This window comes from Phyllostomus hastatus, unplaced genomic scaffold, assembly GCF_019186645.2.
Source record: "Phyllostomus hastatus isolate PE091 unplaced genomic scaffold, TTU_PhHast_1.1 phas_scaffold_28, whole genome shotgun sequence".
NCBI classification, from domain to species: Eukaryota; Metazoa; Chordata; class Mammalia; order Chiroptera; family Phyllostomidae; genus Phyllostomus; species Phyllostomus hastatus.
The window spans coordinates 1,101,688-1,115,822 of record NW_025334022.1 but is presented as its reverse complement, the minus strand read 5'-3'; the positions used below and the strand labels follow the sequence as shown (position 1 = coordinate 1,115,822).

The window sequence follows — 14,135 nt, the reverse complement described above, 5'->3', positions numbered from 1 at the left end:
ATCTTTCATACTGTTTTCTTTGTAGATTATTTCTGCATGTGTTGGTAGGTTATGTGACTCATAAAACAATATTTTTGTTCTAATTTTTGCAAGGTACTTGTTTGCTATAACTTAAGGTGACTGCAGTTAACGTTTGTAAATCTGACTTATCACTTTCTTACCACTCATTGTCTCTCTTTTTTATATAGTATACTTTTTCTCACATAGTATTTTACCCCTCATTATTCGTATTCTCTCTATCACCAATGAAAATGACTTTTTAGGGTTAGGGTTAGGGTTGGGGGGATGGGCTGGGAGGGGAGATAAAAGGCAGAAAACTGTTCTTGAACATCAATTAAAATAAAACAAAGAAAAGAACTTTTTAGGGTGTTATCTTAGTTGAATTGGCCACTTATAAATTATTTTATTATAATTAGCCTACCATCACACCTTAGAACAAATTCATTTTTCGTATATTTAAATTTTTGATTAGTTTTCTGGCAGTGTTTAGACCAACCAGCTTAGTGGTTCTGATGAGATAACTTTAAAGAATTACATGGTTCATTTTATTTTCTGTTTTCACCAGTACAATAAATGTATTTGTTTTTGCTTTTTTTCTGATGAAGGCAACTTTCATGAATTGTAAATTCTATATTGTTTAGTGGTCGTACATTGTACCGTTAATAAGAAAACTTTAGTGAAATACAGAAAAATTAACTTAGTTTTTCTAATAAGAAAAGAGAAATAGAATTTTAGTATCAGTATTGTCAGATATTTTTACTTCATGTCAGAAGTACAAATTAATTAAATATCCAAAGTATCTATCATGATTGTGATGTCTTAGATTAATTTGAGATTATAAAAATGTATAAATAAATTGGCAGATGGTATTTTTATTTGGACCTGTATAATTAAACCTTTCTCTATTATTTATTGACAGATATGTTTAAAGGGTAAAGTACACATATTTAAATACTTAAATATCCAAGCATGTTGCAGAATGGATAAAAAACCAGATTCTCTGGATCTTCCATCGTTGAGTAAAAGAATGCCCTCCCAGCCTCTCACAGACAGGTAATGTAATATTCTTACAGTCTTGTTTTATTATTGGTATCTTCTCTGTATGTAAAAAGTATTTATTAATCTTGAGTGTACTGAATATGTTTAGGCTGATTGGCTCAGTATAAAATTCAATAATGGGCTGAAGTAAAATATCACCATCATAGAATAAACTTCTGAGATGCTAGAATCAATTTGGAATTTTCTTAAAAGATAATTATTATTAAAGCTCTAGTAGTAAAATATAAATGTTTGATATTATAGCACAGAAATACTAATTTCTTACCACTTGAAACCTATGAATTTACTCCTGTGGTCACACTATTGCACATTTGTAAAAACAAGTAGAATTTGAATTTGATATGAATTTGGTGGGAAAACAAGACATTTTGGGGTACTTTTCACATTCTTTATATATTTTATATCTAGATCAAAGATGATTTTTCATCGGTGTTCTTCTGTATGATATTGGTGTTTTTATCCTCATGAGATTTTGAAATGGTAGATTTCATATTCTGTTTTTAATTCATCTTTTCAAGATGTATGTTGGTCTGATTTTATGAAAATATAATTCCATTCACTAGTATGGAAAATAATTGGAATGGGGTAAGACTGCAGAAGGGTAGCCTATGACCCTGTCTAAAATGTTTAAAGGTTTGACATTGTATTTATGACAAAGTTAGACTACTTGGAAAGTCAATATAGTAAGTACTGTTAACAGTGCGCGTTCTGGAATTCCCAAATAGGACTTTTTAATGAATTTTTTTCTGTTGCCTAAGGAGAATTAAATATCCAAACATTAAATTTAGTTCCTAAAGATCCTTTTGTTTAATATTATGAATGATAGTAAACCAAACAATTCTATAAAAATTAGAATTAATTCATATTATGATCTCTATGAGTCTGCTTTATATTTATTTATAAAATGATGTTACTTTAGTAACAGCATTTCTTATATTAGTCCTCTATTTTACAAATACAGTAACATACCTAGTGGTGCATTCTGGGTATGTTTTGTTGAATGGCTTACACATTGGTCTCAGCTTTCATGTAGCCCACAGTCTAATGTAAAAGTCAGTTAATAAATAAAACAAGGAAATACAACAAAAATAATTTTAAATTTCCTTGCTATAAAGGAAAGAAATATGTTTCAGGAGTAAAGATACAAAAATTATCTTTGGTAAGATGAGGTTTCAAGGTAAGACCTGAAAGGAGAAAAGGTAGCTGTGTAAAGAGAGAGAGGAAGAGACATGTACAAAGGCCTTAAGTTAAGAAGAGACTGGTGTGTTAAAAGACTGAATGGAGACCAGCATGGTTGAAGCGGTGTGGCTGAAGGGTAGTGTACAAGTTGATTTTGGTTAGTGAGGACTCAAGTCGTGTAGGGGTTTTGGAGACTGTGATAAGGAGTTTAAATTGTACTTCGAGTACAGCAGGAACTCATTGGACAGCATGGGAATAACATGAATCTGATTTCTGTTGAAAAAAACTATCTTGGCTCTTACAGGGAGAATAGATTGGAAGTAAACAAACATGGAAGCACAGGGACTAGTTAGGTTGTTGCAGTACTTCCACGAGATCAAGGAGTCTTGAATAAGGTGATTGTAGTAGAGATGAAAAGGAGTGGACAGAATTGAGATATATTTTGGAGATGGTCTGTAGCAGTGTCACCCAATTTAAATATAATGTGAGCCACATGTGCAATTTTAAATTTTCTTGTAACCCATTTAAAAAAAAAGTAAAAAAAAGAAACAGGTGAAATTAATTTTAACAATACACATTATTTAACTCAGTATATCCAAAATATTTTAACATGTGATTTAGATATAATAAATTAGTGAGTCAATTTGTAGTCTTTTTTTCCCTATTAAATCTTTGAAATCTTGTGTGTATATTACTTACATTTATAGCATGTCTCAATTTGGCCTAACTATACTGAAAGTGCTCAATTGCTATATACTCCTAGTGGATGCTGTATTGGACACTGCAGGTCAATAGTTTACTTACAAGTTGATTCTTGGATGTTCTCATCTCTTGCTCACAACCTATACTGAAGTACCTAGACAATTCTTGTATGTTAATTTCACTTTCAGATTCATGCCCTTGCCTATATTGTTCTTACTACTTATAACACCCTCTAGTACCTTGACTATCTTGTAAATACTTTATTCTACAAAAATAAGCATTACAGTAATTCTGTATATCAGCTTTTGGACTCTGACATAATGTGGGTATAAAGCCCTTCCCCAAGTCTTAAAAACTATGTTCTTGTGTCATACTCTCTTTGGTCCTCAGTTTTCTTATATGTAAACAATCATATGGATGATGTCAGGATTAAATGAAATAACGTCTATGCAGTACTTTAACACATTGCCCTACCCATAATAATTCCTCAACAAGTAGCTTGTTATTAACATTGTCATCTTTTAGAAATACACAGATGTATTTTATTATAGTATATGGTATTCTTGTGCAGTGGAATTGGATGCATTTCAACTCTTTTTTTTTAAGATTTTATTTATTTATTTTTAGAGAGGAAAGGGAGGGAGATAGAGAGAGAGAGAGAGAAACATCAATGTGCGGTCGCTGGGGGTTATAGCCTGCAACCCAGGCATGTACCCTGGCTGGGAATCGAACCTGCGACATTTTGGTTCGCGCATTTCAACTCTTAATCACTGTTTAATCTCTTAATTCCCCTGTGACCTACATTATGTAATCTCTCTGAGCTTTTTCTTTAATTTAAAATGTTAACAATACCCACTTTATGAGCTTGTTGTGAGAATTAAATGTACACTTGGCAATTGGTGGTTACAAAATAGTTAGGGAGGCGAAGTACAGCATGGGAATGTAGTTAATAATATTGTAATAATTGTATGGTGCTAGGGGGGTACTGGAAATATTATGGGAGAACAATTGGTAAAATATATGGTTGTCTAACCACTATGTTGTACACCTGAAACTGATACAAAATAATATTGAATGTAAACAGTAAGTGAAAGATAAAATTTAAATTAAAAAAGAATAAAAATAATAAATAAGTTTTTAAAAATAGTTTTGGAACCCATACTTGAAAGTATAATGTAGGGCTCAATTCAACATAAAGCTGAAGTATTTAATGATAATAAAAATAACAGCATTAATAGTAACACAAAAAATATATATGTGTGCTAGGCAACTAGTTCAGTAAATGATATTTGGTAAATGTTATAATTTTCCCTCTTGGACAGTTGACTTTTTATAAGCTTTATTGTCCTCACTTGTAAAAAGAGGTGATGTATACATTGTGTAATGGAAGGATTATTAGTAAAATATGAAGTACACTTGGCACAGTATCTAACACTTAACAAATATTAGCAATTTTTGCATCTTTTTATCCTTCAAGACTAAGCTCAAATGCCATTTTCTTGGATAAGACCTTTCCTAAACCTTAGCAAGGAAAATTAGTTAATTTCTCTTTTCTCACAGCACTTTATATTTGCCCTTGACATAGTCTTCAAACCATATAAACATTACTTCTCTTCTGGTCTGAGATCCCTTTGTGGTCAAACATTTTAAATTTATCTCATTTTATCTCATCTCAGGCTTTCAAAATAGTGCCTAACAGTTGGTAATTGCTTCCCTATATTTCTTAATATACTCCAGAAAAGTATAAAAATCATTGTTTGGGGAGGAAATACAGCATAGTGATTAAAATCAGGGAGTTTAGTGTTAGATAATCTTGGGATCAAATTTAGACTGCCATTTGCAAGTTGCATGCCATTGGGTAAATTGTTCAGCCCCTCCTGGCCTCGGTTTCCTCATCTGTAAAATGAGAAAACACCAACAATCTGCTAGAGTTTTCACAAGGTATATTTGAGGTATCATCTTTAAAGCACTTAGTCCAATTTTTGGCACATGATAAGCGGTCAATGTAGAGTGTTTTGTAAATTTGCAAGTTAAAGTGAAAAATACTTTGTAACCTCGTTGGCATACTGTGTAATTCAGAAATTTATAAAGACAGCTCTGACCTCACACCAAAACAATTGTTTATTCAATGCTTTGCAGACTTTGTTTTGCATTTTCTGTTCTTAATTATTAAATGGACATTATATATGAAGCTATAGAATATTTTTAGAGCTAATGTGAAGAATAAACTGAAAAAACTTCATCATTCTATAGTGAAATTTGTCCAACCAATGACCAAAAACAGAAAGGTTTTTTTTTTTTATCAAGATGATTTTGTAGCAAGACTATCTGCTTTTCTGAATTTCATAGGAGAAATAATAATAGCCTATTATTAACAATTGACACTTTATAATAGAGTACATGGAGGAAAAATATTTCATGAAGGACACAAATAAAGTGTTTTGTAGCAAGATTGTTGACATTTTTCCCCTCATGTCCTTAAGGATCTTAGATATCAAAAATGCATATTCTGTATTATATAGCAAAAATTTAGGTCAAATCTATATTATCTATTTAAGACAAAAATCCTAACTGTGCTTAGAATTTTTGTTTCCATAGTATGGAGGATTTTTATCCAAATAAAAATCCTGGTCCTGACTCTGGAATTGGAAGTGATAATGGAGAGAAACGATTATCTGCAACAGAAGTGAGTAATTTTTATTGCTAATCTATTTTATTTTAAAAATTTATTAGAGCTTTGACATAGATACTTGCACTTATTTAATTTATTTTGTTTAAAAATATAATCATCATTACATTAAAACTTTTTTATCCATTGATTTTAGAGAGAGAGAGAAGAAGGAAGAGAGAGGGAGGGAGAGAAACCTCAGTTTATTTTTCCACTTATTTATGCATTCATGGGTTGATTTCTTGTATGTGCTCTGACTGGGGACCAAACTTGCAACCTTGGCACATTGGTACAGTGCTCTAACCAACTGAGCTACCCAGCCAGGGCACATCATTACATTTTATGATTTCAAATATAAACAGGCACATTCTTAAAAGCAAAACAGGAAACCTTAACATACTACTTTTTGGCTTGAAAATTGGAGATGTAAATAAAATATTCTACTCTTTATATGTGAAATTGAAGCAACTAAATTCTTAATCATATGTTTAAAATGCTTCGTTGGTGCTTGGGTTTATTTCTTTCAGCCATCAGATGATGACACAGTCAGCCTTCATTCTCAAGTGTCAGAATCAAATAGAGAACAGACATCAAGAAATGACAGTCACTCAACTGGAAGCAAACCTGATTCTCAGAAAGGTGATCCATATGTTTTTGCTATATTTATTTTATATACATAGCCCTTAGTAAAAGTGGATGTTTTATTAAAAGTGGGCTTTGAAAAATACTATCTTTGGCTAACTCTTTCATTGAGAAAATCCACTTTTCTTTTAAGCACTGCAGTATCAGAGCATACTATTTACATATTTTTTAAATTTTTATTATTGATTTTAGAGAGAGGGGAAGGGAAAGAGAATGAGAAGGAGAGAAACATTGATGTTAGAGAGAAACATCTATCAATTGCATCTCACACATGTGCTGACCTGGACCAAACCCACAACAGGCCTGTGCCCTGACTGAGAATTGAACCCGCAAACTTTTGGTTTATGAGATGATGTTCAACTGAGCCACACCAGCAGGGCACTATTCATATTTTTTTAAATGTTTTATTTATTTATTTTTAGAGAGAAGGGAAGGGAGGGAGAAAGAGAAAACATCGATCAGTTGCCTCTCCAGTGTGCCCTGACTGGGAACCAAACCCACAATCCAGGCATGTGCTCTGACTGGGAATTGAACCTGCAACCTTTTGCTTTGTGGAACGATGCCCAACCAACTGAGCCACACTGATCAGGACAATATTTTTTTAATAAATATTATTTTATACTTAGACCAGGAGGTGTATGATTTTATTGACCTCAACACAGAAGATGTAGCAGTTTCTGAACAAGGAGATACACATGTTGGATCCTTTGTTTCTTTCCTTAAGGTAAAGGAAACTTTGAACAAATATTAATAACATGTTCTTCTTGATCTAACAAAAATGGACCATACAATTTAAATGGTAACTTTCTTTTATATAAGGGAAAAGAAAAAGGCCTTGAAAAATTACAGAAAAATGAAGAATTAGGAGATGAAAAAAGGTAAGCACACACACAAATTCTCAATTTGAAATGCTACTTATAAATGCTTGAAATATTTTTAAGATATTCCTACTTGAAAGAATATAATTTTTGTTGGTTTGCTTGTTGTATTCAGATAATTAATTTGCAAATACTTTGCCTGCTCATGTTCTTCAATTAAACTGAAAATTATCATAAGCATTTAGGTTGAGTGTAGTATATACATGTTTTTTCCCAGAAATGTAATAATAATGTTTCCTGTGATTATTACTGAGGAGGACTATATTTTCACATGCATTGCTTCATTTGAGCTATTTATCAAGACTTTAAAATAGATGGTATTGGCATCATATGACAAATAAGAAAACTGAGACCCAGCATTTCAAATGTCTGCAACTCAGGTGTTCTGACTCTTAGTCTGACTCTTTTATTGAGAATATATACTTTCCATCAGATTGGTCATAGTAATGTTAGGAGTATTTGATATTTTATTAAAATAATTGTGCTTTGGATCTTTTTCTGTGTCATTTATCTTATGAAATGATGGAACATGACCTACTAAATTTTTTCAGTCACTCCTTTAAGTTCCTTCATAGCTGCAGGAAGGAAAGGAGGAGCATTTGTTGAATATCTACCGCATACCAGAATCTGTGCTATATGCTTTCCCATCATTCTTAAATAATCTTCACTAAATTCTGCTGAGTAGATATTGTTCTCATGTTTACAGCTGAGGAAGATGAAGCTTGGAGACTGAAGTTTCTTGCCTAGAACCACTTAGCTAGTGTCCAGCAGAACCTAGAGTATAAACTGAGCCCTCTCTGATCCCTGTGATTTTCTCTTTTCTCTACATTGTGCATCCTCTAAATGACTTCACTGGTATATTTTTAAGCAGTCATTAATTAATCATTTCTGGGACATCATACGGAGGTGCATTATTTTGTCTTATACTCTATATGTTTAATTCTTTTACTTTCTCACCTTATCTCACAAAGACAGTTGCCTAAACTTGAGAGTTACTGGTGGCATACAAGTTATGGTAAAGATACAAAGTCTTAGGATTTATACTGGTTTTTTTTATTAATACCTTTGAGATAAAATTACTAGAATTTGGTGGGCAATTTATTTTAAAATTTGTTCTCCTTGAATGATAAAAATTATGTATTTTAATGAGTATTTTTGGAAAATTTTCCAGTCTTATTTGAACCTATTTTGTATTTCTTCTACTTAAACATTTTTGCACAGAGATTTTAAAGGTTGCTATAAATAAACTTATGTAAGAAGGTGGTTTAATAAAATAAAATATTCAGACTGACCATATAGACTTCTGCAGCTCTTATTACACTCAATGCTGGGGAGTATACATTATTAAATTATTATGGGCATTACACATTTCAGAAATGAAAAGTAATACTACAGTTTACTTTGTTAGCCATTAATTATATTAATATAATAAGTATATCACATTTTCTGTTTAGTAGAGGGGATAGATATGTTTTTATATGCTTTTTTAAGTTTGACAACTGAATATTTATTTATTTTTAAAGTATTTTTAATGGTTATATTATTACAGTTTCCCCAAGTTTTCCTCCTTTATCCCCCCTCTACCCTGCTCCCCAACCCTCCAGCATTCCCCACCCCCCTTAGTTCATGTCCATGGGTTCTACATATAAGATCTTTGAGTCCTCTGTTTCCTATACCATTTTTATCTTTCCCCATCTACTTTGTGCCTACTAATTATGCTTCTCCTTCCCTGTACCTTTTCCCCCCATTTCTCCCTTCCCCCTCCTGACTGAACTCCCTCATTTCTCTGATTCTGTTCCTATCCTGGTTGTTTGCTTAGTTTTTGTTTTCATTGTTTTTCTTTTAGGTTCATTTGTTAATAGTTGTGAGTTTGTTGTTATTTTATTGTTCATATTTTTTATCTTCTTTCTCTTAGATAAGTCCCTTTAACATTTCATACAATAAGGGCTTGGTGATGATGAACTCCTTTAACTTGACCTTATCTGGGAAGCGTTGTATCTGCCCTTCTATTCTAAATGATAGCTTTGCTGGATAGAGTAATCTTGGATGTAGGTCCTTGCCTTTCATGACTTCAAATACTTCTGTCCAGCCCCTTCTTGCCTGCAAGGGTTTTTTTTGAGAAATCAGCTGATAGCCTTATGAGAACTCTTTTGTAGGTAACTGTCTCCTTTTTTCTTGCTGCTCTTAGGATTTTCTCTTTGTCTTTAATCTTGGGTAACTTAATGATGATGTGCCTCAGTGTGTTCCTCTTTGGGTCCAACTTCTTTGGGACTCTCTGGGCTTCCTGGACTTCTTGGAAGTCTATTTCCTTTGCCAAATTGTGGAAGTTTTGCTTCATTATTTGTTCAAATAAGTTTTCAATTTCTTGCTGTTGGTCTTCTCCTTCTGGCACCCCTATAATTCAGATATTGGAACATTTCAGGTTGTCCCAGAGAGTCCTCAGCCTCTTCATTTTTTTTGGATTATTGTTTCTTCATTCTGATTCAGTTGGGTGTTTATTTCTTCCTTTGGTTCCAAATCGTTGCTTTGAATCCTGTTTTTCTTCTTGTCACTGTTGGTTCCCTGAATATTTTGCTTTGTTTCATTTTGGGTATCCCTCATTTGTTCTTTCATTTTTCAACAAAGCTTAATTGATTCTGTGAGCATTTGATTACCAGGGCTTTAAATTCTCCATCTGTTAGGTTGGCAATGTTCTCATCACTTAGTTCTGAGCTTTTGCTGTATTCTTTCACTTGGGCCATATTTCTTTGTCTTGGCACACCTGATAGGTTATAAGGGGGTGGGGCCTTAGGTATTCACCCAAGCAGGGCAACCCTTCTTGCTGCGCTGCCTGTTGGGGAGGGGCCAGAGAGGGAGCAATGCAGCTCTCCTGCTGGTCTCTAGTGTACTTTCCAACAGACTCTTGAGTCAGACTGGAAGTATCTCCCACCTTGTCAACCCCAGCCGTAGCCCACAATCAGCTCTGAGTCTCAGTTTTCCCCTTAACTCAGTCCCTCCCATGCAGCTCTGCCAAGTTCAACAGTTGGCCTCGCCCCTTGGCCACCTCGCAACAGTTTTTCTGAGTTTTTTCTGAGTCTCCAGCCTTTTGATGGTCTGGTTGTTCTGGTTGATTTTTTCTTTAATTCCTTTATTGTTGGAGTTCCATACAGTTTGATTTTCTGGTGCTTCTGGTTGTTTATTGATTTTAGATTGGTTATCCTCCTTTTGGCTGTGGGAGGAAGTGAAGGGTTTCTTGGTCATCTTGGCCAGAACTCTGTTTTTATATTCTTTAAATATTCCTTATTTCTTATTTTACTGTTTTAAATACAAGGACATTAAGATTTTAGCTTTTGCATGGTACTACAAACAAAATGGCTTCTAATTCTGGAAGCTGGCATAAAATAAAGAGACTTGCCTTGGGGTGATGAACACAGAATGCAGTATACAGAGGATGTATAAAAGAATTTTACACCTGAAACTTATATAATGTTATTAACCAGTGTTACCCCAATAAATTCAATAAATAGAAACTAAAAATAAAACAAATGAAAAAATCTTCTGCCTTATTTTTGGATAACCAAAATTTGTGTCGCCTTTCAGACTTGGAAAAGAACACTTACTTGCTGAGGAAGAGGATGATGATTTGAAGGAAGTAACTGATTTGAAGAAAGTAGCTGCTCAGTTATTGCAGCAAGAGCAAAAGAACAGGTATATTTTTGTAATGAGATTTAAATAGGCAAATTTAATATTCACCAAATCTGATTATTTAAAGATTATCCAATAAAGTATATGAAGTTTCCAATAAAAAATAAGCCTATTTTGTTTTATTTGAAGGTACTAATTGCTAAAAGACAGTAGGAAATACTTAGGAGAAAAATGTAAAGTTACATGTACAATTAAGAGAATGTACTCATAATATCGTTATATTTAATTATTGCTTAAGTATATCTTTTTTATTCCTATGTGCTAAATAATAATTGATTATTTGTTGATATTGATTTTAGCTCACAATAGAATTAGATATGTTATAAGAATTTTATGAATATGTCATAAGTACATAGTGTGCTTTTTATCAGATTCCTAATTACTTGGGATATGTGTAAACTTCTTAGAAATTAATTGAATTATATAATGGGTGATTAAATCAGCTTGATAATTTGAGGATCACAGATTCACTTTGATCTGTTTGTTGGTCAGCTAACATTTCTCCCTTTGGCTAAGCTGTGCCCAAATGCTTGTCTTTGTCAGTGACAAAGACATTGTATCAATGAAATAAAATCAGTAGAAGCTCTTTTTTTTCAGTTACAGTTTATATTCAATAGCATTTTTTTATTGTAAGTGTACAGCGTAGTGGTTAGACAATTGTATACTTTACAAAGTGTTCTTGCCACCCTCAGTATTATCAGTACGTATCTGGCACCACACACAGTTAATACAATATTATTGACTTATTTCCTATACTGTACTTCAGATACTCAAGGCTATTTTGTAACTCCCAATCTGTACTTTTCTATAACTTCACCTTTACCACCCATTCCCCCAACCAGCTTGCCCTCTGGAAAACATCAGTGTGTTCTCTGTATGCATGGATTTGTTTCTGTTTTGCTTGTTCATTTATATTGTTGTATAGATTCCAGATGTAAGTGAAATTATGTGATATTTGGCTTTGTATGACTGACATAATTTCACTTAACATAAATACTCTGGTCCATCCATGCTGTTGCAAGTATTATGATTTTGTTATATTTTTATTCCACAGTATATATGTACCACTTTTTCTTAATCCCCTCATCTGTTGATGGATGCTGGGGTTGTTTCCATATCTTAACTATTGTAAATAATGCTGCATTGAACATAGGGGTGCTTCCGTCCTTTCAAATGCGTGCTTTGGTTTTCTTTGGATATGTTCCCATAAGAGGATCTTGGGGTCATAAGCAGTTCCATTTTTAATGTTTTTGAGATATATCTATACTGTTTTCCATACTGAATGCACTGCATTCCCACCAAAAGTGTACTAGAGTTCCCTTTTCTCCACATCCTTCTCAACATCCTTATTGTTTATTGATGGTAGCTATTCTGACAGGCATGTGTTGATATGTCATTGTAGTTTTAATTTGCATTTCTCTGGTAATTAGTGATGTTGAGCATCTTTTCATATGTCTGTTGGCCATCTCTATGTCCTCTTTGGAGAAGTGTCTTCAGGATCGCTGTCCATTTTTTGGGGGGGGCATTTTTAAAAATTTTATTTTAATTATTGTTCAAGTACAATTTTTTATCTTTTACTCCCATCCTGGCCCACCCCCAGCCCTCCCTACCTCCCTCCCATTTCCACCCACCCCTAGTTTTTGTCTATGTGTCCTTTATACTTGTTCTTGTAAACCCTTCCTCTTTTCCCCTGATATTCCCCTGAAATTCCCTCCCCTTTCCCCTCTGAACACTGTCAGCCTGTTCTCTACTTCAGTGTTTTTGGTTATATCTTGCTTGTTTCTTTGTTTTGTTGATTAGGTTCCTGTTAAAGGTGAGATCATATGGTATTTGTCTTTCACTGCTTGGCTTATTTCACTTAGCATAATGCTTTCCAGTTCCATCCATGCTGTCTGTCGCAAAGGGTGATTTTGTTTTTTAATTGGATTGTTTGTTTCTTTGTTTGTTTTGGTGTTGACTTGTCTGAGTTAATTGTAAATTCTGGATATTAACCCCTTATCAGATGTATCATTGTCAGATGTTTTCCCATTTAATGCATTGTCTTTTCATTTGTTGATGGTTTCCTTTGCTGTGCAAAACCTTTTTATGTTGATGTAGTCCCATTTGTTCATTTCTTCTTTTGTTTCCCTTGCCCGACCAAATATATCAGAAAGAAATATTGCCAAAGGAAAGGTCCTAGATTTTACTGCCTATGTTTTCTCCCCAGATTTTTATGGTTTTGAGACTTACTTTTAAGTCTTTAATTCATTTTGAATTTATTCTTGTATATGGTGAAAGAAAGTGGTTGAGTTTTATTTTTTGCATGTATCTGTACAATTTGCCCATTCCTGTTTATTGAAATAAATGTCTCTACCCCATTATATGTTCTTGCTTTATTTGTCAAGTATTTTTTTGTTTATGTATGTATTTATTCATCTGTTTATCTGTTTTACATCTTGTTAGAAAAAAATCACATATATGGACCAGATAGCTCTCTTTCAGTAGAGGAACTTAGACAATGCTCTTTATTTCTCTAAATCTTCGAGGGTTTTGTACTTTCTTTTTTTTTTAAATCATTATATTGCTGTTCAATTACAGTTGTCTATATTTACCCCATCCACAACCAAACCCACCTCCCTCCCTTGCTTGCATGCCACCCCCCTTGATTTTGTCCATGTGTCCTTTGTAGTTTTTCTTGAAAACCATTCCACCCATTATTTCCTCCCACCTGCCCTTTGGTTACGGTGAGATGGTTCTTAATTTCACTGTCTCTAATTATATTTTGCTTGCTTGTTTGTTTTGTTAAGTAGGTTCCACTTAAATGTGAGATCATATGGTATTTGTCTTTCACTGCCTTGCTTATTTAATTTAGCATAATATTCACCAGTTCCATCCATACCATTGCAAAGAGTAGGAGATCCTCATTTCTCTCTACTGCACAGTATTCCATGGTGTAAATGCACCATAGTTTTTTTGATCCACTCATTTACTGATGGGCACTTAGGTTGCTTCCAGCACTTGGCAAATGTAAATTGTGCTGCTATGAACATTGGGGTGCATGGGTTCTTTTGGATTGGTGTTTCAGGGTTCTCAGGATATAATCCCAGCAGTGGAATTGCTGAGTCAAAGGGCATTTTAATTTGTAGTTTTCTGAGGAAATTCCATATTGTTTTCCACAGTTGCTACACCAGTCTGCATTTCCACCAACAGTTCACTAGAGTTCCCTTTTCTCCACAACTTCCGGTAGTGCTTGTTTTTTGAATTGTTTTAGATGGCCATTCTCACTAGTATGAAGTAGGATCTCATTGTGGTTTTCACTTGCATCTCTTTGATGGCTAGTGATG

At 33.6% G+C, this 14,135-nt stretch overlaps 1 protein-coding gene across 1 annotated transcript in view; it reads left to right on the top strand.

Moving 5' to 3' along the window:
- Positions 1-14,135, top strand: part of LRCH2 (leucine rich repeats and calponin homology domain containing 2) — a 139,131-nt gene that overhangs the window by 60,598 nt on the left and 64,398 nt on the right. Inside the window, exons 6-11 of the mRNA XM_045817738.1 lie at positions 920-1,053; positions 5,539-5,626; positions 6,136-6,247; positions 6,877-6,974; positions 7,070-7,128; positions 10,708-10,815. Coding sequence (XP_045673694.1) covers positions 920-1,053; positions 5,539-5,626; positions 6,136-6,247; positions 6,877-6,974; positions 7,070-7,128; positions 10,708-10,815 — 599 coding nt within the window. The remainder of the gene's footprint in view (positions 1-919; positions 1,054-5,538; positions 5,627-6,135; positions 6,248-6,876; positions 6,975-7,069; positions 7,129-10,707; positions 10,816-14,135) is intronic.